Here is a 26,357-nt window from a genome sequence, read left to right on the forward strand (position 1 = left end):
CCTCTGTCATCATTTTAAGTGGGATAACTTGCACAATCGGTGGCTGACTAAATACTTTTTTGCCCCACTGTATATATATATATATATATATATATATATATATATATATATATATATATATATATATTAAGAGTTCATACGCAAAAACCGATAAACGCCATTTTGATAAAGTTTAGCCCAGCCTCGGTAATATATAGTCCGCCACTTCTATTGTGGTATACCAAAATCAATTTGTTTGCAAATGCGGACAAATGCCGCTTTTAACGTCATTTAGTTCAGCGATTTATTGCAACGGCCGATAAGCGCCATGGATCATCTACCACAAAAGCCGATATATCCGTTTGCCCAACCAGCGCTGCAGTACGGGATCACGTGACAAACAAAATGGGGTCGCGCACGGACTCACTCAGTGTTGTTATCCACGCATGAATCATTTGGAAGCTTCTCCTGTGAACAAAACTGTTAAGCCAGCGAAAAAAACTGACGTGTTGAAGTTATTTGATGTTGGCGCTAGCACGCGTGTCCGTGAGTTTTACACCGCTGCGTTAAACGATGTTGTCGAGCATGGAGCTAATGTCGATAGCGATGATGAGTCAGCTGTTAATCTGCACAGGAGTGTTTTTGATAGGCAACCCAGGTTGAGCATTTGTGCTTGTTTTATTAATAAAACATTGTCTTCATTGCAACACTGTTTTTTTTGGTTTTTCATTTTGTGCTGAAAAGCACGAGGTAAATATGTGAGGTCACAGTTCCAAAAAAGCAAGTACGAAAAAACAATGTTCGCAGGGACAGCTAGATTTATACGTACCGAGGGATCGAAACTGTTGAATAATGAAGTAAAGAAATGTGAACAGTTGTTACGTTGAAATGTGACTTGCGATACATTTCACGTTCTGTTTTTCTCTCTATCTTCATCTTGAATATTATGCGAAATAACGACCGCGAAGAAAACGATTTTGGAGATATCTGTTTTTGCGACATATCATAATTTGGATATATCTGCTTTTGACGTAAAACCACATCAAACACTCTTACTTGAAAGCCATTCATTACATCAGCCTTTCTTAAAAGTTTAGGCTTTCATGACTTGCTTATGTTGATATTAAATAAACCATTGTAGTACGCTTGTGGATGTACCGACAACACCAGCAGGCAGAAAATCGTTAACATACAGAATCGGTCAAAATGGATTTATCTGCTTTTGCATATGAACTCTTCATATATATATATACATATATATATATATATATATATATATGTGTGTGTGTGTATAGTTACTTTACATGCAGTTGGCTTTTGGCCCCCAGCCCAATTTTTTTAGCTCACTGTGGCCCCCTAGTCAAAAAGTTAGGACACCCCTGCCATTGACAATTTCACTAACAGGTCACTGTTAAATTTGTCACATATTATTCTAAATGCTTATATTATAACTCCAAGTATGATGAAGTGAGTAAAAGGTACCAAGTTCACCACATTGAGTGGCGTCTTGTCTTCCTGCCACAACTGTTTCCCTGGAGACCACAAAGTCATCCATGTTCAGTCATAAAGTGCCATCCATCCATCCATTTTCTACTGCTTATTCCCTTTACAATCGGGCGGGAGGCGGGGTACACCCTGGACAAGTCGCCACCTCATCGCAGGGCCAACACAGATAGACAGACAACATTCACACTCACATTCACACACTAGGGCCAATTTAGTGTTGCCAATCAACCTATCCCCAGGTGCATGTCTTTGGAAGTGGGAGGAAGCCGGAGTACCCGGAGGGAACCCACGCATTCACGGGGAGAACATGCAAACTCCACACAGAAAGATCCTCAGCCTGGAATTGAACCCAGGACTGCAGGAACTTCGTATTGTGAGGCAGACGCACTAACCCCTCTGCCACCGTGAAGCCCAGTCATAAAGTGTTTTGTGCTAAATTCAATCCCTGTACTTTCTGAGCTGAATCGATCACCCTGTTTGCTATTTGGTGTTCATTTACAGTTGCATGCAATACAAGCAAAAGCCCCTCCCTGAAATATAAACAGACCGATCAATGACCTGTCAGTGCACTGACTTTCCCAGCAGGGATGCAAGGGATAATAGACGCCACTATCGTACTTTCTACGATTAATCAATAGGCCTTTTGGATTACTTCTATGCTGTTCCATTTTTTCGAATCGTATTTGATCTACATTACTTCCATTCAAAAATAAATAGGATGCTTTTATACCTGCTGTTATTTTATGACTATTTTTAATGCGAAGAGATAAGCCTGTGCTTGGACGCCGTTTCAAACGCTGAGTGGTGATGCTGGATTGGTTGGCATTGCGAAATAAAAACAAATGATTCGACTGCACATCCGTCACTGGCCGCTAGTATTTTTTATCTCAATTAGGATGAGAGGTTTGACTATGTTATTGCTTTGTCATATTGTTAAAATTACCTCCCTGTTTTAAATTCAAAGGGCAACATTATCACAATTTCAAAAGGGTTAAAAACAATAAAAATCAGTTCCCAGTGGCTTGTTTTATTTTTCGAAGTTTTTTTCAAAATTTTACACCTCCCGGAATATCCCCTAAAAAAAGCTTTAAAGTGCCTTATTTTCGCTATCCGTAAATCCCTGTGACGTCATACAGGGCTGCCAATACAAACAACATATAGCGACATTAGCTCGGATTCCGACTCGGATTTCAGCGGCTTAAGCGATTCAACAGATTACGCATGTATTGAAACAGATGGTCGGAGTATGGAGGCAGATAGCGAAAACGAAATTGAAGAAGAAACTGAAGCTATTGAGCGACTAGCTATTGACGCTATTCGGCCATAGCGTGGGTGTACCTAATGAAGTGGCCCATAGCATGGCTGCCTTATTAGCATCGGCGGTAAAATGTGCGGACCAAACGATCAGGACTTTCGCATCTTGTGACACTGGAGCAACTTAAATATGTCGATTGGTAAGTGTTTGTTTCGCATTAAATGTGGGTATCTAGTTTCGAATGTACATACAGCTAGCGTAAATAGCATGTTAGCATCGATTAGCGTAGCATGTTACCATTGATTAGCTGGCAGTCATGCTCCGACCAAATATGTGTGATTAGCACATAAGTCAACAACATCAACAAAACTCACCTTTGTGATTTCGTTGACTTAATCGTTGCAAATGCATCTGCAGGTTATCCATACATCTCTGTGCCATGTCTGTCTTAGCATCGCCGGTCAAATGTGCAGACACTCTGGCACATTCAATGGGGGTCTGGCGGCAGATTTCATCGATTAGCTGGTAGTCATGCTGCGACCAAATATGTCTGATTAGCACATAAGTCAACAACATCAACAAAACTCTGTTTTTGTCAGGCTTGTCCCTGACAGTTTTGGTCTATGTCTTAGTTTTTCCTCTGCGTTTGTCTTTAGTTCCTGTCAGCACTCTTATTTTGGTTCTGTTTCCTGTTTGTCTCCCTGAGTGCTGTGTTACCCTCAGCTAGGGCTGAGGGTAACACCTGGGATCAATCAGCCAGCCACTATTTAAGACCTGCTTTGTTCCTCCAGTCAGGGCTGGATCATTTGTATTGTCATTTGTATTGTTGTTGCCACATGTTGCTCTTGTCGTGTCGTTGTGATTTCAGCTATTACCTGTCGTGCTACATCTTGTCCTGGTCGTCGTAGCGGTAAGCTGTTTATGTTAGCCATAGCTATTTCCAGTTTTTCTGTTTTTTATCCTCTAGCTTCCATGCTGAAGTTCCTTTTTGTTTCTTGTTAGCTTCTATGCTAAAGGCCTTTTGTTTGTTATTCCGCCCACGTGCGCGCTTTTGGTTTGAACCCTTTGTTTGGTTTTGTCTTAGTATTTATATTAAAATCATGTTTGCTCACTCCTTGCCTGCCTCCATCTCTGCATCTTGGGGTTCGTCACCAAATAACCCTGACACCTTGGTGATTTCGTTGAATTAATCGTTGCAAATGCATCTGCAGGTTATCCATACATCTCTGTGCCATGTCTGTCTTAGCATCGCCGGTCAAATGTGAAGACACTCTGGCAAATTCAACGGGGGTCTGGCGGCAGATTTCTTGCCAGTGGTGCAACTTGAATCCCTCCCTGTTAGTGTTGTTACACCCTCCGACAACACACCGACGAGGCATGATGTCTCCAAGGTTCCAAAAAATAGTCGAAAAAACGGAAAATAACAGAGCTGAGACCCGGTGTTTGTAATGTGAAAATGAAAATGGCGGGTGTGTTACCTCGGTGACGTCACGTTCTGACGTCATCGCTAAAAGACCGATAAACAGAAAGGCGTTTGATTTGCCAAAATTCACCCACTTAGAGTTCGGAAATCGGTTAAAAAAATACATGGTCTTTTTTCTGCAACATCAAGGTATATATTGACGCTTGCATAGGTTTGGTGATAATGTTCCCCTTTAAGTGTTGATGTCTGATCCGGTTTCTGGAGCAGAATAGATACTTAAGTCATTTATTGGAAGTATGATAAGTACGGCAAATAGTCAATAGTTTTTACATTAAAATATCACACCCACAGTTTAGGCCTAGCATCATCTGATATACTGGTAATTGCTGTCTGAGGAAATTCTTGAAAAACACAAAATTACAGATTTCAGTCCAAGGCCTAAGCAAATCCCGCTTCTCCCTGATCCACAGCTGGTGGGTTCAGCCCTTATGTAAGGCCATTACGAAGTATTTATTACAGATTTATTGCACCGTTGAAACTGCTGTGTAAAAGAGCGGGAGGACATGAAAACTGTCTGTACAGCTGCAGGATATTTTGTGCTGCATATTTATTTTGGACTCATCGGAATTTACTATCTATTCATTAACAAAGCTTGTTGTTCCGTAAGAAAGGGTCACACAGGTTCACAATCAGCAGGAAAGATACTTACACAAGTTTAGTCCAAGCAACAAGAAAGAAACAATGACTGTGGTGGATAAAAAAGAAAAACAGGAATTACAATATTGTGTGTGTTTAGGTTTCTGCAGTAAAGTGTGTCGGACTATTCTGTGGATTGAAGCACAATTCCTCACACAAATCATCTTAATCCTTAAGGGTTAGGCGAGCTCAGTGAGTCGTCAATCTTTTGGAAGCCAGAATCTACTTTTGTGTCTGACAAACGTTGATCCAAACAAGTGATCGAATGATTTCTAATATCCAACCATCCTTTCATTTTCTATATCGCTTGTTGTTATCAGGGTCACAGTGAGCTGGGGGCTATCCCAAGCACAGCTGACTTTGGTTCACACTGGACTGGTCGCTAGTCAATCACAGGTGCACTAAACAACCATTAAAACTCAAATTCACACTGGTGGACAATTTTCATCCATCCATCCATCCATCCATCCATCCATCTTCTTTTGCTTATCTGAGGTTGGGTCGGGGGTAGAGATGCACGGTTTGCGGTCTCGTCGGGCGGTTGACATGACGAAAAAATAGATTTTAATTAGATTCGGGCGGGTGGCGGTTGAACCATCTGAAGACATTTGATATACATGGTTCTGGGATCGGTATCCTTTGCCATTCAAAGAGCCATTTAAGACCCGTGTCATAAAGCGAAGAAGTCAATAGGAGTCGCTTTTATTCTATTGAATGACTGCCGGCAGTCACCCAGATATTAAATATTAGTGCGTGCTATGAAGCCATTGGCTTTGTCGCCTACTACAACATGTACGATCTGCTTGTCAGTCCAGCATCATGTTGTGTGTGGTTTCCGCGGCAACACGACTGAAAGGCATACTGGGTGACACAGAGTACATTAATGGTTGTGATATAAACAACTTTAACACTCTTAGTAATATGCGCCACGCTGTGAAGCCACACCAATTAAGAACGACAAACACATTTCGGGAGAACATCCTCACAGTAACACAACATAAACGCAACACAACAAATACCCATAATCCTTTGTATTCATGACAAATCCTGACTATTTTATACACCCCAAACCCCCTCCCCCCATGCGTCGGTAAGGTGGGCGGAGTTGGGGGCGCAAAATATATTCAGGAAGTGTTAGGAATACAAAGGATTATGGATATTAGTTGTGTTGCGTTTATGTTGTGTTACTGTGAGGATGTTCTCCCGAAATGTGTTTGTCAATCTTGTATTGTGCGGCTTCACAGCGTGGCGCATATTAGTAAGTGTTAAAGTTGTTTATATCACAACCATCAGTGTACTCTGTGTCACCCAGTATGCCTTTCAGTCTTGTACGTGTAATTGCGGAAGCTGCACACAACATGTTGCAGGACCAACAATCGGTTCGTACATGTTGTTGAAGGTGTCAAAGGCAATGGCTTCACAGCACGCCCACATTCTTGTCATCAGGATGAACGCTATTGGATAGTCGCGAGAACGTTAGCGGCTCCAATTGACTACATTACTCTGTGAAACACTTATAAAAAGCTCTGTGAGTGGTAAAGGTGGCCAACCTCTGATGTAATTCAGCGGGCGGTTGGCGGGCGGGTACGGTCCCGATAAAAAGTTGGTTCGGGTGGACGGCGGGTGGATGACGATTTTGGTGATGCGGATGATATAATTGCCAATCCGCGCATCTCTAGTCGGGGGGAAGCAACCTAAGCAGGGAAGCCCAGACTTCCCTCTCCCCAGCCACTTCGTCCAGTTCTTCCCGGGGGGATCCCGAGGCGTTCCCAGGCCAGCCGGGAGACATAGTCTTACCAACGTGTCCTGGGTCTTCCCCGTGGCCTCCTACCGGTTGGACGTGCCCTAAACACCTCCCTAGGGAAGCGTTCTGGTGGCATCCTGACCAGATGCTCGAACCACCTCATCTGGCTCCTCTCCTTGTGGCCGAGCAGCGGCTTTACTCTGACCTCCCCCCGGATGGCAGAGCTTCTCACCCTATCGCTAAGTGAGAGCACCGCCACCCGGCGGAGGAAAGTCATTTGTACCCGGGATCTTGTCCTCACGATCATAACCCAAAGCTCATGACCATAGGCGAGGATGGGAATGTAGATCGACCGTTAAATTGAGAGCTTTGCCTTCCGGCTCAGCTCCTTCTTCACCACAACGGATCGATACAGCGTCCGCATTACTGAAGACGCCGTACCGATCCGCCTGTCGATTTCACTCGTGAACAAGACTCCGAGGTACTTGAACTCCTCCACTTGAGGCAAGGTCTCCTCCCCAACCTGGAGATGGTACTCCACCCTTTTTACGGGCAAGTACCATGGACTCGGACTTGGAGGTGCCGATTCTCATCCCAGTCGCTTCACACTCTGCTGCGAACCGATCCAGTAAGAGCTGAAGATCCTGGCCAGATGAAGCCATCAGGACCACATCATTTGCAAAAAGCAGAGACCACCAAACCGGATCTGTCCATAAAAGTTATGAACAGAATCAGTGACAAAGGGCAGCCTTGGCGGAGTCCAACCCTCACTGGAAACGTGTCCGACTTGGTGGACAATTTAAACCCTCCAATTCGTTAAACATGCTCACTCTCCACAAAAATGTTCAGAAGGAACCAAAAACTGGGGGAAAAAATGGTAGATAATTGGTAAGATTATCACTTTCACTCATTCACATATTCCGGCCTTACGATATTGTTTGAGCATGATCATTTCCTCGTGACAGTGACAGTGCTCTTTAGTTGACTGATTCCCGCAATCACTTATGGGGATAATTTAATTCCCAAATTGGTTCATAGATTTTAAAATTGGAAGGGGAGTTGAATGGATTAGATACAGAATAAAAGCACATACTGTACACTGTTTTCATTCATTTTGTATTTATCTCCTTCATTGATGTGCATCTTTGATCAATAGACAATTAAACCTCAGCAATGCCTGAGAAGGAACAGGATAGATAGATAGATAGTAGGGGTGTGGGAAAAAATCGATTCGAATATGAATCGAATCATTTACGTTGTGCGATACAGAATCGATTCTCCTATTTTAAAGATATCTAATTTTTTTTTTTTTAATCAATCCAACAAACCACTACACAGCAATACCATAACAATGCAATCCAATTCCAAAACCGAACCTGACCCAGCAACACTCAGAACTGCAATAAACAGAGCAATTGAGAGGAGACACAAACACGATACAGAACAAACCAAAAGCAATGAAACAAAAATGAATATTATCAACAACAGTATCAATATTAATTATAATTTCAGCATAGCAGTGATTAAAAATCCCTCACTGACATTATCATTAGACTTTTATGACAATAATAAAAAAGAACAATAGCTCATAAGCTTGACAACACACTGTGTCCAATGTTTTCACAAAGATAAAATAAGTCATATTTTTGGTTCGTTCAATAGTTAAAACAATTTTACATTATTGCAATCAGTTGATAAAATTTTTTCCTTTACAAGTATAAAAGCTTTTTTTTTTTTTTTTTAAATCTACTGCTCTGCTAGCATGTCAGCAGACTGGGGTACATCCTGCTGAAATCCTATGTATTGAATGAATCGTTTTGAATCGGAAAAATATCGTTTTTGAATCGGGAATTGAATCGAAAAAATCGATATATTATCGAATCGTGACCCCAAGAATCGATATTGAATCAAATCGTGGGACACCCAAAGATTCACAGCCCTAATAGATAGATAAATAGATAGATAAAACTTCAGGAAAGTTCCTTCAGGAAAATTAAAATGAAGAAAATCTTATACTTTCCTGCCCCCTACATCATAATACATAGTCTTATTCAATGGATAGCCTACAAACCAAACAAATGCATCCAAATATAATGAAAACAAACAAAAAATACAACAAATGCAAAAGTACAAACCGAACCAAAAAAAGTAAAATACACCCCACGGGAGGATACAAAACAAATACAGAACCAGACAAAAAAATAAGTAAAATAATAAACATAAAGCAAAATGTAAACACTTATGACTGTCCATATGATCTTATTGTTCTGTCTTTATGTATTTTTTTCAACTGGAATAGATTTTTACAGTCTTTTATCTCATTGTAAGGAGAATTCCAGAGTTTAACACCCACCACATTTGTTTTAAAGTTGTCCTTCATTCTATGCTCTTCATTCTCAGAATTAATGACAAACATTTTTTGTAATTTTGCTGGTAATATTTTACTTTTAGCCTTAAACATAACACATAATGTCTGTAACTTTACTAGCTCCTGTAGTTTTAATAAACCAGAATTAATAAACAATACGTTAGTGAAGGGGTCGGGAACCTTTTTGGCTGAGAGAGCCAAGAATCCAAATATTTTAAAATGTATTTCCGTAAGAGCCATATAATATTTTTTTTCAACACTGAACACAACTAAACGCGTGCATTTTTAAGTAAGACCAACATTACTAGAGTATAATAGGTCTCGTATTCTTTGTAATAACGTTGATATTCTGAAGCTAACTGTGGAGAGGCGTGGCCTGCGGGCCTGCAGCGAAGCGGGGTGTGTCAGGACCGGCCTCGAAATCAGCCACAGGTGCGTGGATGGCCTACCTGGGCCTTGTTATCTAATCACCTGTCGCTCTGTTATTAGCAGCAGCCGGGAGGAGAGACGGGGTTGGAGCTGGAGCCAGAGCGCGAGCGAGAACGAAAGAGAAAAAAACAATTACTGGAAAGCAACTAAGAGACTTATTGAAAAATAAGAAAATATCGTAACCCTGAAACAGGCTTTTATGTCGGTGCTTGGTGGTCTGAAGAACCCCCAGGAGGGCAAGCCCTAAAAAAAAAACAATAATAAATAAATCATGCAATTTCTTGAACAAGTGCGGTAGAAAAAAGGATGGATGGATTCAAATGCATGAGCATGTTTAATATTTTGAACGTTATTTTTAACACTTTGATTACAAGTGGAATTAGTCATTATTTATTGTGTTAAGCAATGTCAGCTCAGATTTATCCGAGAGCCAGATGCAGTCATCAAAAGAGCCACATCTGGCTCTAGAGCCATAGGTTCCCTACCCCTGTGTTAGTGTGTTCTAGATCAGTGGTTCTCAACCTTTTTTCAGTGATGTACCCCCTGTGAAAATTTTTTTTAATTCAAGTACCCCCTAATCAGAGCAAATCATTTTTGGTTGAAAAAAAGAGATAAAGAAGTAAAATACAGCACTTTGTCATCAGTTTCTGATTTATTAAATTGTATAACAGTGCAAAATATTGCTCATTTGTAGTGGTCTTTCTTGAACTAGTTGGAAAAAAATAACTAAAAATGTGTTGAAAAATAAACAAGTGATTCAATTATAAATAAACATTTCTTCATAAAAAAAGAAATCTTTAACATAAATATTTATGGAACATGTCCACAGAAAATCTGGCCGTCAACACTGAATATTACATTATTGCATTTTTTTTTCACAGTTTATTAACATACAAATTCATATTTTTTGAAGTATTATTCAATAAATATATTTATAAAGGATTTTTGAATTGCTGCTATTTTTTTAGAATATTTAAAAAAAAAAATCTCATGTACCCCTTGGCATACCTTCAAGTACCCCCATTTGAGAACCACTGTTCTAGATAATCCTTATAGCTCTTATCTGTAGAATGCCTTTATGACACTCTTACAGTTGTGCAAAAAAGTATTTAGTCAGCCACCAATTGTGCAAGTTCTCCCACTTCAAATGATGACAGAGGTCTGTAATTTTCATCATAGGTACACTTCAACTGTGAGAGACAGAATGTGGAAAAACAATCCAGGAATTCACATTCTAGGAATTTTAAAGAATTTATTTGTAAATTATGGTGGAAAATAAGGATTTGGTCAACCATTCAAAGCTCTCACTGATGGAAGGAGGTTTTGGCTCAAAATCTCACGATACATGGCCCCATTCATTCTTTCCTTAACACGGATCAATCGTCCTGTCCCCTTAGCAGAAAAACAGCCCCAAAGCATGATGTTTCCACCTCCATGCTTCACAGTAGGTGTGGTGTTCTTGGGATGCAACTCAGTATTCTTCTTCCTCCAAACACGACGAGTTGAGTTTATACCAAAAAGTTCTATTTTGGTTTCAACATTCTCACAATCCTCTGCTGTATCATCCATGTATCCATTTTGGTATAAACTCAACTCGTCGTGTTTGGAGGAAGAAGAATACTGAGTTGCGTCCCAAGAACACCACATCTACTGTGAAGCATGGGGGTGGAAACATCATGCTTTGGGGCTGTTTTTCTGCTAAGGGGACAGGACGATTGATCCGTGTTAAGGAAAGAATGAATGGGGCCATGTATCGTGAGATTTTGAGCCAAAACCTCAATCCGTCAGTGAGAGCTTTGAATGGTTGACCAAATACTTATTTTCCACCATAATTTACAAATAAATTCTTTAAAATTCCTAAAATGTGAATTCCTGAATTTTTTTTCCCACATTCTGTCTCTCACAGTTGAAGTGTACCTATGATGAAAATTACAGACCTCTGTCATCATTTTAAGTGGGAGAATCAGGATTTATTCCATATTACAATTCACCTGGGATCTCATGTACTTTAATACGATTCAACTTTAAATTTGTCTTTCATTCATAATACAATATACAGTATGTACTGTAGTAGTATGTATTGTGCACTTTTATTGCCATATATCAGCTACTGTGTGGAAATGTTGGGGAACACATATATAGTGGGGCAAAAAAGTATTTAGTCAGCCACCAATTGTGCAAGTTCTCCCACTTCAAAGGATGACAGAGGTCTGTAATTTTCATCATAGGTACACTTCAACTCTAAGAGACAGAATGTGGAAAAAACAATCCAGGAATTCACATTCTAGGAATTTTAAAGAATTTATTTGTAATTTATGGTGGAAAATAAGTATTTGGTCAACCATTCAAAGCTCTCACTGATAGAAGGAGGTTTGGGCTCAAAATCTCACGATACATGGCCCCATTCATTCTTTCCTTAACACGGATCAATCGTCCTGTCCCCTTAGCAGAAAAACAGCCCCAAAGCATGATGTTTCCACCCCCATGCTTCACAGTAGTTATGGTGTTCTTGGGATGCAACTCAGTATTCTTCTTCCTCCAAACACGACGAGTTGAGTTTATACCAAAAAGTTCTATTTTGACATTCTCCCAATCCTCTGCTCTATCCATTTTGGTATAAACTCAACTCGTCGTGTTTGGAGTAAGAAGAATACTGAGTTGCATCCCAAGAACACCATACCTACTGTGAAGCATGGGGGTGGAAACATCATGCTTTGGGGCTGTTTTTCTGCTAAGGGGACAGGACGACTGATCCGTGTTAAGGAAAGAATGAATGGGGCCATGTATCGTGAGATTTTCAGCCAAAACCTCCTTCCATCAGTGAGAGCTTTGAATGGTTGACCAAATACTTATTTTCCACCATAATTTACAAATAAATTATTTAAAATTCCTGGATTTTTTTTTCCACATTCTGTCTCTCACAGTTGAAGTGTACCTATGATGAAAATGACAGACCTCTGTCATCCTTTGAAGTGGGAGAACTTGCACAATCGGTGGCTGACTAAATACTTTTTTGCCCCACTGTATATGTGTTCCCCAACATTTCCACACAGTAGCTGATATTTGGCAATATAAGTGCACAATACATACTACTACAGTACATTCTGTATCTTGTATGATGAATGAAAGACACATTTAAAGTTGAATCGTATTAAAGTACATGAGATTTCAGGTGAATTGTAATATGGAATAAGTCCTGATTGTGGAGACTGTAGTCATGGTGTGAGTGGAGCTTGTTTGTGTAAAGATGGCCTTGTGCAGATTGCCTGTTTCCGCTTTAAAGTAGATGAATTGTTGAATTTCCAGGACAGGACCGCCTGGTCACTTCCTCGGTACTTCTCGTTAGCTTTTCAAACTGTGAGGCTCACACTGCCACGGACTTAAGGACAGATTCAATAAAACACACCAAGGTTTTATTATGGTCGACTATACTGTATGCCGTCTTGCTTACTGTGATCATTTTAAGAGCTGATTGTTTGCTTTTGGAGATACTTTGTGGCTCTGAGACTCCTGCTTTAGAAGAGGACGTGTTATTCATGTAGTGTAGGGCTCGGCAACCTTCAGCAAACAAAGAACCATTTGAGCCCATTTGCCCCCAAATAAAACCCAACTTGAGCCGCAAACTCTGTTAGATTTCTAAAGTGACGATAACACCACTTATAGTTTCGTTACACCTATGCTATAGAACAGGGGTCACCAGTCGCCCGTAAGGACCAGATGAGTCGCCCGTTGGCCTGTTCTAAAAATAGCTCAAATAGCAGCACTTACCAGTGAGCTGCCTCAATTTTTTAAATTTCATTTATTTACTAGCAAGCTGGTCTCGTTTGCTCGACATTTTTAATTCTAAGAGAGACAAAACTCCAATAGAATTTGAAAAATATTTCAAAGACTTGGTTTTCACTTGTTTGAATAAATAAATGTATTTGTTTTACTTTGCTTCTTATAACTTTCAGAACGACAATTTTAGAGAAAAAATACAACCATAAAAATGATTTTAGGATTTTTTTCCCTTTCTTTCCTGACAATTTAAATCAGGGGTGTCAAACTCAAATACAGAGTGGGCCCAAAATTTAAAACTGAACAAAGCCGCAGGCCAAGGTTGAACAAATTAACCTTTTAATAGGGACCCAAACAAGTTTTGCATTAAATATTGAACAAGCAAGGCTTATATAACTTTATAGTGACATGCAAAATCCAGTTTCGAATAATAATAATAATAATTAAAAAATATCAATGGCATATCAAATAAAATTTAAATCCATCCATCCATTATTCTACCGCTTATTCCCTTTTGGGGTCGCGGGGGTGCTGGCGCCTATCTCAGCTACATACGAATTGAATTCCTCTTTTCTATTTGCAGCCTTCTGAGGTACATATCAAAATATATCGTAGCGTCCCGAAATAATTAGTGGTGCAAGGGGTTCTGGGTATTTGTTCTGTTGTGTTTATGTTATGTTACAGTGCAGATGTTCTCCCGAAATGTGTTTGTCATTCTTGTTTGGTGTGAGTTCACATTGTGGCGCATATTTGTAACAGTGTTAAAGTCGTTTATACGGCCACCCTCAGTGTGACCTGTATGGCTGTTGACCAAGTATGCCTTGCATTCACTATTATGCGAGTGGGCCTGCACGCTGTTTGTATGGAGGAAATGCGGATGTGACGACAGGTTGTAGAAAATACTAAAGGCAGTGCCTTTAAGGCACGCCCTCAATATTGTCCGGGTGGAAATCGGGAGAATTTTGGCCCGCGGGCCAGAGTTTGACACCCATGATTTAAATCAATGTTCAAGTAAAATTTATTTTTTTTATTGTAAAGAATAATAAATACATTTTAATTTAATTCTTAATTTTAGCTTCTGTTTTTTCGACAAAGAATATGTGTTAAATATTTTTTCAAACCTATGATTAAAATTAAAAAAAAATATTCTGGCAAATCTAGAAAATCTGTAGAATCAAATTTAAGTCTTATTCCAAAGTCTTTTGAATTTCTTTGAAAATTTTTGCTCTGGAAAATCTAGAAGAAATAATGATTTGTCTTTGTTAGAAATATAGCTTGGTCCAATTTGTTATATATTCTGCAGATTGGATTTTAACCTGTTTAAAACATGTCATCAAAATTCTAAAATTAATCTTAATCAGGAAAAATTACTAATGATGTTCCATAAATTTTTATTTTTTCAAAAAGATTCAAATTAGCTAGTTTTTCTACTCTTTTTTCGGTAGAATTTTAAAGAGTCGAAATTGAAGATAAACTATGTTTCAAAATTTAATTTTCATTTTGTCTGTGTTTTCTCCTCTTTTAAACTGTTCAATTAATTGTTTTTTTTCATCATTTGTTCTCTACAAAAAACCTTCCGTAAAAGGAAAAAAAACGTACAACGGAATGACAGACAGAAATACCCATTTTTTTATATATATAGATTTATTTATTAAAGGTAAATTGAGCAAATTGGCTATTTCTGGCAATTTTTTAAAATGTGTATCAAACTGGTAGCCCTTCGCACTAATCAGTACCCAAGAAGTAGCTCTTGGTTTCAAAAAGGTTGGTGACCCCTGCTCTAGAATTTATAAAATCAAACACTTGACAACAATTTGCATTTTATTTCTGGGTATAAGCAAATCACCAAATTATTTTGAACCTTCGAAAAAAAATACACTGGTCCTTCGCTTATTAATGAATTTGAAAAAAAATCAATTTGCGCCAATATTCTGAAGGCATACAACTTCGGCATATTTCATTTGGCTAATAAGGGAAAAGAACAACCTTGTCATGAATGGAAGCAAATTAATCTGTCCATGAAGTGAAGTGAATTATATTTATATAGCGCTTTTCTCTAGTGACTCAAAGCGCTTTTACATAGTGACACCCAATATCTAAGTTACATTTAAACCAGTGTGGGTGGCACTGGGAGCAGGTGGGTAAAGTGTCTTGCCCAAGGACACAACGGCAGGGACTAGGATGGCGGAAGCGGGAATCGAACCTGCAACCCTCAAGCTGCTGGCACGGCCACTCTAACAACCGAGCTAAACCAGCATTAAATGTTCTATTTTCATCAGAAATGTTTCCCTTTTTTGATTGATTGATACTTTTATTAGTAGATTGCACAGTACAGTACATATTCCGTACAATTGACCACTAAATGGTAACACCCGAATAAGTTTTTCAACTTGTTTAAGTCGGGGTCCATGTTAATCAATTCATGGTAATGATCAATTCAGGATCCGTCGTCCATTGCTATCTTACCGGGCGGGGGTTGACCGCTAAAAACAATACAATTGCTTGGCAGCAAAAGATGACGCACAGGGGCTGATGGCCGGCTGGGCAGTGCCAGAGGAGCTGCAGCCAGCCGCCGTAGCCCCCACTCCCCCTCTCTGTTGCAAGTCTCGAGATGTACATTGTAATATGCTTTGCTATGGAGGTTTTTTTCCCACTCCAGACTAGGCCCCCTTAGGAGCCCAGTCTGGATTGTATTTTTTAACTCATCCCCCCCAGCGTTGACCTTTTTCCCCATCTTTTACGTTCCTGTTCTGTAACCATGTACACTGTTTGTTTGTCTAATCTTGAACGGGTTTGTGCTGAAAACAAAGTTTCATTGTACTTGTTGCAATGACAATAAAGACCGACAGACCTACCTACCTACCTTCGATCAACAATATATCAAAATGTTTTATTATCTTATGATTAGATACCAGACCTCTCCAAAATAACAACTGTTAGATTAAAAATAAGTAGATAAATGTAATTAAAGGCCTACTGAAATGAGATTTTCTTATTTAAACGGGGATAGCAGGTCCATTCTAGGTGTCATACTTGATCATTTCGCGATATTGCCATATTTTTGCTGAAAGGATTTAGTAGAGAACATCCACGATAAATTTCACAACTTTTGGTCGCTAATAAGAAAGCCTTGCCTGTACCGGAAGTAGCAGATGTGTGCGTGACGTCACGGGTTGTGGAGCTCCTCACATCTGAAAATTGTTTACAATCATGGCCACCAGCAGCGAGAGCGATTCGGACCGAGAAAGCGACGATTTCCCCATTAATTTGAGCGAGGATGAAAGATTTGTGGATGAGGAAAGTGAGAGTGAAGGACTAGGAAAAAAAAAAAGACTAGAGGGCAGTGGGAGCGATTCAGATGTTATTAGACAAATTTACTAGGATAATTCTAGAAAATCTGCTTATTGTGTTACTAGTGTTTTAGTGAGATTATATGGTCGTACCTGTACAACCTGAAGGTCAGCCCTGCACTTTTCTTCAGCACCAGTGGTGGTGGTGATGCCCATCTCTGCCCCTCGCAAGGGACCCTCTTCGAAACACGATCTTTCGAAATGATCACTGCATAATACACTGTACTTTGTGTGTGTGGTCCAATCCAACTGTGTTCGCTTGACCGCTCTGTTCCATAGTAAAGCTTCAGCGTCATCTTTCGGGAATGTAAACAATGAAACACCGGCTGTGTTTGTGTTGCTAAAGGCGGCCGCAATACACCGCTTCCCACCTACGGCTTTCTTCTTTGACGTCTCCATTGTTCATTGAACAAATTGCAAAAGATTCAGCAACACAGATGTCCAGAATACTGTGGAATTTTGTGATGAAAACAGACAACTCAATAGCTGGGAACGATGCTGGAACAAAATGTTTTATACAATGCGCGACGTCACACGCACGCTTCATCATACCGAGACGTTTCTGCAGGATATTTCGGCGCGAAATTAAAAATTGCAATTTAGTAAAGTAAAAAGGCCGTATTGGGATGTGTTGCAATGTTATTATTTCATCATTGATATATAAACTATCAGACTGCGTGGTCGGTAGTCGTGGGTTTCAGTAGGCCTTTAAAGGGGAACATTATCACCAAACCTATGCAAGCGTCAATATATACTTTGATGTTGCAGAAAAAAGACCATGTATTTTTTTAACCGATTTCCGAACTCTAAATGGGTGAATTTTGGCAAATTAAACGCCTTTCTGTTTATCGGTCTTGTAGCGATGACGTCATAACGTGACGTCACCGAGGTAACACACCCGCCATTTTCATTTTCAACACATTACAAACACCGGGTCTCAGCTCTGTTATTTTCCATTTTTTCGACTATTTTTTGGAACCTTGGAGACATCATGCCTCGTCGGTGTGTTGTCGGAGGGTGTAACAACACTAACAGGGAGGGATTCAAGTTGCACCACTGGCAAGAAATCTGCCGCCAGACCCCCATTGAATGTACCAGAGTGTCTTCACATTTGAGCGGCGATGCTAAGACAGACATGGCACAGAGATGTATGGATAACCTGCAGATGCATTTGCAACCATTAAGTCAACAAAATCACAAAGGTGAGTTTTGTTGATGTTGTTGACTTATGTGCTAATCAGACATATTTGGTCGCAGCATGACTGCCAGCTAATCGATGCTAACATGCTACGCTAATCGATGCTAACATGCTATTTACGCTAGCTGTATGTACATTTGAAACTAGATACCCACATTTAATGCGAAACAAACACTTACCAATCGACATATTTAAGTTGCTCCAGTGTCACAAGATGCGAAAGTCCTGATCGTTTGGTCCGCACATTTTACCGGCGATGCTAATAAGGCAGCCATGCTATGGGCCACTTCATTAGGTACACCCATGCTATGGCCGAATAACGTCAATAGCTATTCGCTCAATAGCTTCAGTTTCTTCTTCAATTTTGTTTTCGCTATCTTTCTCCATACTCCGACCATCTGTTTCAATACATGCATAATCTGTTGACTCGCTTAAGCCGCTGAAATCCGAGTCTGAATCCGAGCTAATGTCGCTATATCTTGCTGCGGTAACCGCCATGTTGTTTGTATTGCCAGCCCTGTATGACGTCACAGGGAAATGGATAGTGGTTTCGAAGATAGCGAAAATAAGGCACTTTAAAGCTTTATTTAGGGATATTCCGGGACCGGTAAAATTTTGAAAAAAACGTCGAAAAATAAAACAAGCCACTAGGAACTGATTTTTATTGTTTTTAACCCTTTTGAAATTGTGATAATGTTCCCCTTTAAGTAACCATTATTTGTTGACATTTTGTTTCAAAGGGAGCCACGGCAGTGGCATGAAAGAGCCGCATGTGGCTCCAGAGCCGTGGGTTGCAGACCCCTGATCTAGTGGCTGAGCTGATGTATAATCTCACTGGAACACAGAGTGGTCTTTCACATCAACTTCCCTTGCGTCGCAAAGCTGGCTTGTTCCTCACACGGTCAATACACTCCCTCTCTTTTGGGCACTTTGTTTGTTGGAGTCTTTTGTCAAGACCTGTGTGGATGTCACCGTGTTCTCTTGAATCCACTGGAAACATTTCCAGGGTGACTCCTCCTTTATCCTCCTGCGCTTTCCGGAATCCTCTCTTTCCTGTCGTCAATCTTTTTGTTGGCTCGCTCCCAGTCTGAGCCCGGCTGCATACAAAAAGAAATGACATCTAGTTGTTGAAGAGCAGATACCTAAGTACTGTTGATGCACCCTTAAGCAAGGCATTCCCCCGACAATCAAAACCAGGGGTGTGGGGCCATTTGCAGCCTGTTCGTTATTGGCCCGCAGCACATTCTAAAGACCAAATAAACACATGGATTAGAACGTTTTACAAAAAAAAAAAATAAGAAAAAATGCAACTGGCTCTAATCCTCCCATAATGGGACCTTCCATCCTGAAAAACCAAATTGGTCTTACTGTATAATTATATTGGATTTTCCTGCTGTCCTGCTGAATGAATTTGTGTAGAAATTCCTTGCAAGTTATATACTTTTTCAAGGGTGCTAAAGCCCTCAAAAAGGTTGTAGTTGGCATGATAGTAATATTAATAAGGAACGATAGTAAAGACATTTTGACTAAAGACTAAAGACGCTGAGATCATTATCCATGCGTTTGTTACGTCTCGCCTCGACTACTGTGACGTATTATTTTCGGGTCTCCCCATGTCTAGCATTAAAAGATTACAGTTGGTACAAAATGCGGCTGCTAGACTTTTGACAAGAACAAGAAAGTTTGATCACATTACGCCTGTACTGGCTCACCTGCACTGGCTTCCTGTGCATTTAAGATGTGACTTTAAGGTTTTACTACTTACGTATAAAATACTACACGGTCTAGCTCCATCCTATCTTGCAGATTGTATTGTACCATATGTCCCGGCAAGAAATCTGCGTTCAAAAGACTCCGGCTTGTTAGTGATTCCCAAAGCCCAAAAAAAGTCTGCGGGCTATAGAGCGTTTTCCTTTCGGGCTCCAGTACTCTGGAATGCCCTCCCGGTAACAGTTCGAGATGCCACCTCAGTAGAAGCATTTAAGTCTCACCTTAAAACTCATTTGTATACTCTAGCCTTTAAATAGACTCCCTTTTTAGACCAGTTGATCTGCCGTTTCTTTTATTTTTCTTCTATGTCCCACTCTCCCTTGTGGAGGGGGTCCGGTCCGATCCGGTGGCCATGTACTGCTTGCCTGTGTATCGGCTATGGACATCTCTGCGCTGCTGATCCGCCTCCGCTTGGGATGGTTTCCTGCTGGCTCCGCTGTGAACGGTACTCTCGCTGCTGTGTTGGATCCGCTTTGGACTGGACTCTCGCGACTGTGTTGGATCCATTGTGGATTGAACTTTCACAGTATCATGTTAGACCCGCTCGACATCCATTGCTTTCCTCCTCTCCAAGGTTCTCATAGTCATCATTGTCACCGACGTCCCACTGGGTGTGAGTTTTCCTTGCCCTTATGTGGGCCTACCGAGGATGTTGTAGTGGTTTGTTCAGCCCTTTGAGACACTAGTGATTTAGGGCTATATAAGTAAACATTGATTGATTGATTGATTGATAGTACAAACCCCGTTTCCATATGAGTTGGGAAATTGTGTTCGATGTAAATATAAACAGAATACAATGATTTGCAAATAATTTTCAACCCATATTCAGTTGAATATGCTACAAAGACAACATATTTGATGTTACAACTGATAAACATTTTTTTTTGGTGCAAATAGTCATTACTTTTAGAATTTGACGCCAGCAACACGTGACAAAAAAGTTGGGAAATGTGGCAATAAATACTGATAAAGTTGAGGAATGCTCATCAAACACTTATATGGAACATCCCACAGGTGTGCAGGCTAATTGGGAACAGGTGGGTGCCATGATTGGGTATAAAAGCAGCTTCCATGAAATGCTAAGTAATTCACAAACAAGGATGGGGTGAGGGTCACCACTTTGTGAGCAAATTGTCAAACAGTTTTAAAACAACTTTTCTCAACGAGCCATTGCAAGGAATTTAGGGATTTTACCATCTACTGTCCGTAAAATCATCAAAAGGTTCAGAGAATCTGGAGAAATCACTGCACGTAAGCAATGATATTACGGACTTTCGATCCCTCAGGCGGTACTGCATCCAAAACCGACATCAGTGTGTGAAGGATATCACCACATGGGCTCAGGAACACTTCATAAACCACTGTCAGTAACTACAGTTGGTCGCTACATCTGTAAGTGCAAATTAAAACTCTACTACTCGTCAGACCACAGAACACTTTTCCGCTTTGCATCAGTCAATCTAAGATGAGCTTGGGCCCAGTGAAGCCGGCGGCGTTTCTGGGTGTTGTTGATAAACAGCTTTCGCTTTGCATAATAAAGTTTTAACTTGCACTTACAGATGTAACGACCAACTGTAGTTGCTGACAGTGGTTTTCTGAAGTGTTCCTGAGCCCATGTGGTTATATCCTTTACACACTGATGTCGCTTTTGGATGCAGTACCGCCTGAGGGATCGAAGGTCCGTAATATAATTGCTTACGTGCAGGGATTTCTCCAGATTCTCTAAACCTTTTGAAGATATTACGGACCGTAGATGGCGAAATCCCTAAATTCCTTGCAAAAGATAGTTGAGAAATGTTGTCCTTAATCAATTTCCCTACGCATTTGTTGACAAAATGGTGACTCTCGCCCCATCCTTGGTTGTGAACGACTGAGCCTTTCATGGAAGCTGCTTTTATACCCAATCATGGCACCCACCTGTTCCCAATTACCCTGTTTAGATAGATAGATGGATAGATAGTACTTTATTGATTCCTTCAGGAGAGTTCCTTCAGGAAAATTAAAATTCCAGCAGCAGTGTACATAGTTGAGATCAATTTAAAAAATAAATAAATAAATAAAAAAGGTAAAAGGTAAATAATGGGGGTTTAAAAGGAAACAAAATAGAGAAATATTACAAAAATAATAAAAACAATGGGAATAACAATATAACAGTAAAATAAGAATATAACAAGACAAAGTAGGCAGTAGTGACCATGTTATGAAAACGTATTGCACTGTTAATGTTTTGCATCCCCTGTCATCCTAATACCCCCCGTCCCAGAGAGGAGTTGTACAGTCTAATGGCGTGTGGGACAAAGGAGTTCTTGAGTCTATTAGTCCTGCACTTGGGATGAAGCAGTCTAGAACTGAACAGGCTCCTCTGGCTACTGATAACGCTATGCAGAGGGTGACTGGCATCATCCAGGATGCTCACTAGTTTAATCGTGGGATGTTCCAAATAAGTGTTTGATGAGCATTTCTCAACTTTCTCAGTCTTTTTTGCCACTTGTGCCAACTTTTTTGAAACATGTTGCAGGCATCAAATTCCATATGAGCTAACATTTGCAAAAATAACAAGGTTTTCCAGTTTGAACGGTAAGTATCTCCTCTTTGCAGTGCATTCTATTAAATATAGGTTGAAAAGGATTTGCAAATCGTTGTATTCTGTTTTTATTTACCATTTACGCAACGTGCCAACTTCACTGGTTTTGTATTTACAAAGATCACAAGATATCCAGCCTGTTGATCTTTTTCTTACGGGTGTCCAAAACCAAAATCACTTGTTTTTCTGGTGTATGTTGTTGCTCCAATTCAAATTCCACTCTGTCGCGAGCATATAATTAAATGTGTCATTTTTTCTTGGGTTCATCTTCGAAAACCAGTGACAGAGTGGACGTACTGTTGCAGGCATGAGCGTTGCGTGCGTGTTGCCTGTTATCCACTCACCTGGCACAAGCACTTGGTGGCTGGCACGGACAAGGACACAGGGTTGTCAAGGTCTAAAGAGGATTTGATACATGACAAATGACTGCGTGCTGTTCTGTGTTCCACTGGAATAGTTTGCCAATACAAATACGCTTGCAGCACACACATACAGTGGGGCAAAAAAGTATTTAGTCAGCCACCGATTGTGCAAGTTCTCCCACTTGAAATGATGACAGAGGTCTGTAATTTTCATCATAGGTACACTTTAACTGTGAGAGACAGAATGTGAAAAAAACAATCCAGGAATTCACATCCTAGGAATTTTAAAGAATTTATTTGTAAATTATGGTGGAAAATAAGTATTTGGTCAACCATTCAAAGCTCTCGCTGATGGAAGGAGGTTTTGGCTCAAAATCTCACGATACATGGCCCCATTCATTCTTTCCTTAACACGGATCAATCGTCCTGTCCCCTTAGCAGAAAAACAGCCCCAAAACATGATGTTTCCACCCCCATGCTTCACAGTAGGTATGGTGTTCTTAGGATACAACTCAGTATTCTTCTTCCTCCAAACACGACGAGTTGGGTTTATACCAAAAAGTTCTATTTTGGTTTCATCTGACCACATGACATTCTCCCAATCCTCTGCTCTATCATCCATGTATCCATTTTGGTATAAACTCAACTCGTCGTGTTTTTTTTAGATTTTTACAAAAAAAATCTCACGTACCCCTTGGCATACTTCCAAGTACCCCCACTGATAACCACTGACTTAGAGCAGTGGTTTTCAAATGGGGGTACACGTACCCCTGGGGGTACTTGAAGGTATGCCAAGGGGTACGTGAGAGTTTAAAAAAATATTCCAATAATAGCAACAATTCAAAAATCCTTTATAAATATATTTATTGAATAATACTTCAACAAAATATGAATGTAAGTTCATAAACTGTGAAAAGAAATGCAACAATGCAATATTCAGTTTTGACAGCTAGATTTTTTTGTGGACATGTTCCATAAATATTGATGTTAAAAATGTATTTTTTTGTGAAGAAATGTTTAAAATCAAGTTGATGAATCCAGATGGATGTCTATTACAATCCCCAAAGAGGGCACTTTAAGTTGATGATTACTTCTATGTGTAGAAATCTTTATGTAGAATTGAATCATTTGTTTATTTTTCAACAATTTTTAGTTATTTTTATTTATTTTTTTTCCAAATTGTTTATTTTTTCGGACTATAATGTGCAATAATGTTATATGTGTATATGTATATATATATGCATGTGTGTGGATATATATAAATATATATAGATACATCTCTTTTTTTCTAACTTTTTTTTACTATTTATATTACCAAATTGTATATGCACCTTAGGGGATCTGCTCTAATTTCGTTGTTCTTTGAACCCGTTCACTGTAATAATGACAATAAAAAATCTATTCTATTCTATTATTCAATTAAGAAAGACCACTACAAATGAGCAATATTTTGCAGTGTTTTACAATTTAATAAATCAGAAACTGACGACATAGTGCCGTATTTTACTTCTTAATCTCTTTTTTTCCAACCAAAAATGCTTTGCTCTTATTAGGGGGTAATTGAATTTAAAAAAATGTTCACAGGGGGTACATCACTGAAAAAAGGTTGAGAAACACTGACTTAGAGGATATATCTACATATTCAGTATATTTATTATATCTAAACGTTAGTCTTATAGTATAGTGATGTCCACTGTTATTGTTTGCAAGGCTTGTGGCTTGGTTGATTTTCATACCTCTTTGTTTGGTGCAAAATATGCAACATAATAACATTTAATGACGGTGACAATGACATTTCTAGAGTTGGAACAGGTGACTGTTGTGTAATATGAGAAATACTGTATCTCTCACTTCAGTCCATCATAACAATTTTAGTGTCCTTTGTTTTGTTTTTTGTTGGCTGACATTTGGTTTACACAAGCTAGTTTGCTGCTAATGCACAATACAAAATTCCATTTCAAATTTAAACTGCAGCAAACCGGAGGCGTGATCTACAGATTTCATGAGACCATTAAACACAACTCACATTGAATGGGTTCTGTTCTGTTGACTCATGCAGAATATATACGGATTGCTACTAAAAAAACCCCTTATACCAAGCCTGGGCACTTATTTTGACTTGGGGGGGCCAAATTAGAGAAAAAATGTGCCTGGGGGCCGATATATCTATTTTTAGGAACACTTATACAAAACCTCACAATAAAGTCTGATTGAATGCTAAAAACATTATGACAGACCGCCTTAAAAAAACCTAATGGAATCTTACTTTTTTCTATGAACTATAAAACACTGAATATTGACAAAATATGAACGTCACACCCCCTTTCGATCGATATATTTTGCAATCAAGTGAAACGCAACAAAAATGCACCAAACAGTGAAACATGAACGCGAAGGGTACAAAATAAACCCACCTAAAATCTGATACATCTGATATTTGCTGAATTTCCCCCAGGGATCAATAAAGTACTTTTATTCTATTCTATATATCACTAAGCTTTAGAACTTTGTTGGGAAAATCTCCTTTCCGCGTCCGTGGAAACGCTTCCCACCCACACTGCTTGGTGCCTCGTCTGAGCTGCTTGATTGATTGATTTGATTGAAACTTTTATTAGTATATTTCACAGTTCAGTACATATTCCGTAGAATTGACCACTAAATGGTAACACCCGAATAAGTTTTTCAACTTGTTTAAGTCGGGGTCCACGTTAATCAATTCATGGTAACGTATATGTGACGTAGATGACCATAGCAACTAATTAGATGACCATAGCTACGAATTAGATTACCATAGTAACTGGTATATCATCCATAAGTGTAAATTCCAAGCATTAAAATACTTTGTATAGTTGAAGACTTACGGTCATTAGAAAACATGACTGCTTATCATAATGGCAGCTACACTTTCCATCTTAAAGACCTAAAAAAATGATTTGGGAATGTCCGGCGGGCCGGATTGAAAAGCTCAACGAACCGCATGTGGTCTTACTTTGCACAGGTCTGCCTTGTACCAAGAAATTGATTCCCAACATATTAAAAGGTTCTTTTTCTTAATGTGACCTTTTGTTCTTTTGCTTCCGACAGATAACGAGGCGCCTCCATCATACAACTATGACCTGGAACACTCAGAAGACCACCAGTCTGGTCACGATGCTCTGTCCCTCACCGGGTCTCCTTCCACTCCGCCACAGCTCCGCTCCAAGAGTCGATGCAGCCGAGACACCCGGTCGTCTTGTTCCCTTGAGTCCACACTGTCGGTAATGTCATTGACCTGAAATTAAGTTGACTTCTTAAATTTGTCTTACATTTTATTGCTGTAGAAGTGGCATCTTCAAAATGTTGCTGCTTGTCTTAGTCTGTGCTATTTTATTCAGTGATGGGCAGTAACAAGCTACATGTCGCTAAGCAATGTAGCTTAACTACATTTTCCATTAGCTTGGTGGTAGCTTAGCTACTTTTTTAACCAGTAGCTTTTTCTGTAGCTTAGCTACTTTTAGACCAATGTAGGTAGTAGGGGTGTGGGAAAAAATCGATTTGAATTTGAATCGCGATTCTCACGTGCGATTCAGAATCAATTCTCATTTTAAAAAAATCTATTATTTTATTTATTTGTATTTTTTTAATCAATCCAACAAAACAATACACAGCAATACCATAACAATGCAATCCAATTCCAAAACCGAACCTGACCCAGCAACACTCCGAACTGCAATAAACAGAGCAATTGAGAGGCGACACAAACACAACACAGAACAAACCAAAAGTACTGAAACAAAAATTAATATTATCAATATTAGTATCAATATTAGTTATAATTTCAGCATAGCAGTGATTAAAAATCCCTCATTGACATTATCATTAGACATTTATAAAAATAAAAAAGAACAATAGTGTCACAGTGGCTTACACTTGCATC

General features: G+C 39.5%; 1 protein-coding gene across 3 annotated transcripts in view; it reads left to right on the forward strand.

Annotated features, from left to right (window-relative positions):
- The window catches only part of si:dkey-91m11.5 (PH_BCR_vertebrate and RhoGAP_Bcr domain-containing protein), a 171,888-nt gene that overhangs the window by 59,066 nt on the left and 86,465 nt on the right, over positions 1-26,357 (forward strand). For all 3 annotated transcript variants that reach the window (XR_009807589.1, XM_061907021.1, XM_061907022.1), the window contains one exon: positions 25,526-25,698. Coding sequence is in view for 2 of the 3 variants with exons in the window: in XM_061907021.1 (XP_061763005.1) it covers positions 25,526-25,698 (173 nt within the window). In the remaining variant the exon portion in view is untranslated. The remainder of the gene's footprint in view (positions 1-25,525; positions 25,699-26,357) is intronic.

The sequence above is a fragment of the Nerophis ophidion genome, linkage group LG07, assembly GCF_033978795.1.
Source record: "Nerophis ophidion isolate RoL-2023_Sa linkage group LG07, RoL_Noph_v1.0, whole genome shotgun sequence".
NCBI lineage: Eukaryota > Metazoa > Chordata > Actinopteri > Syngnathiformes > Syngnathidae > Nerophis > Nerophis ophidion.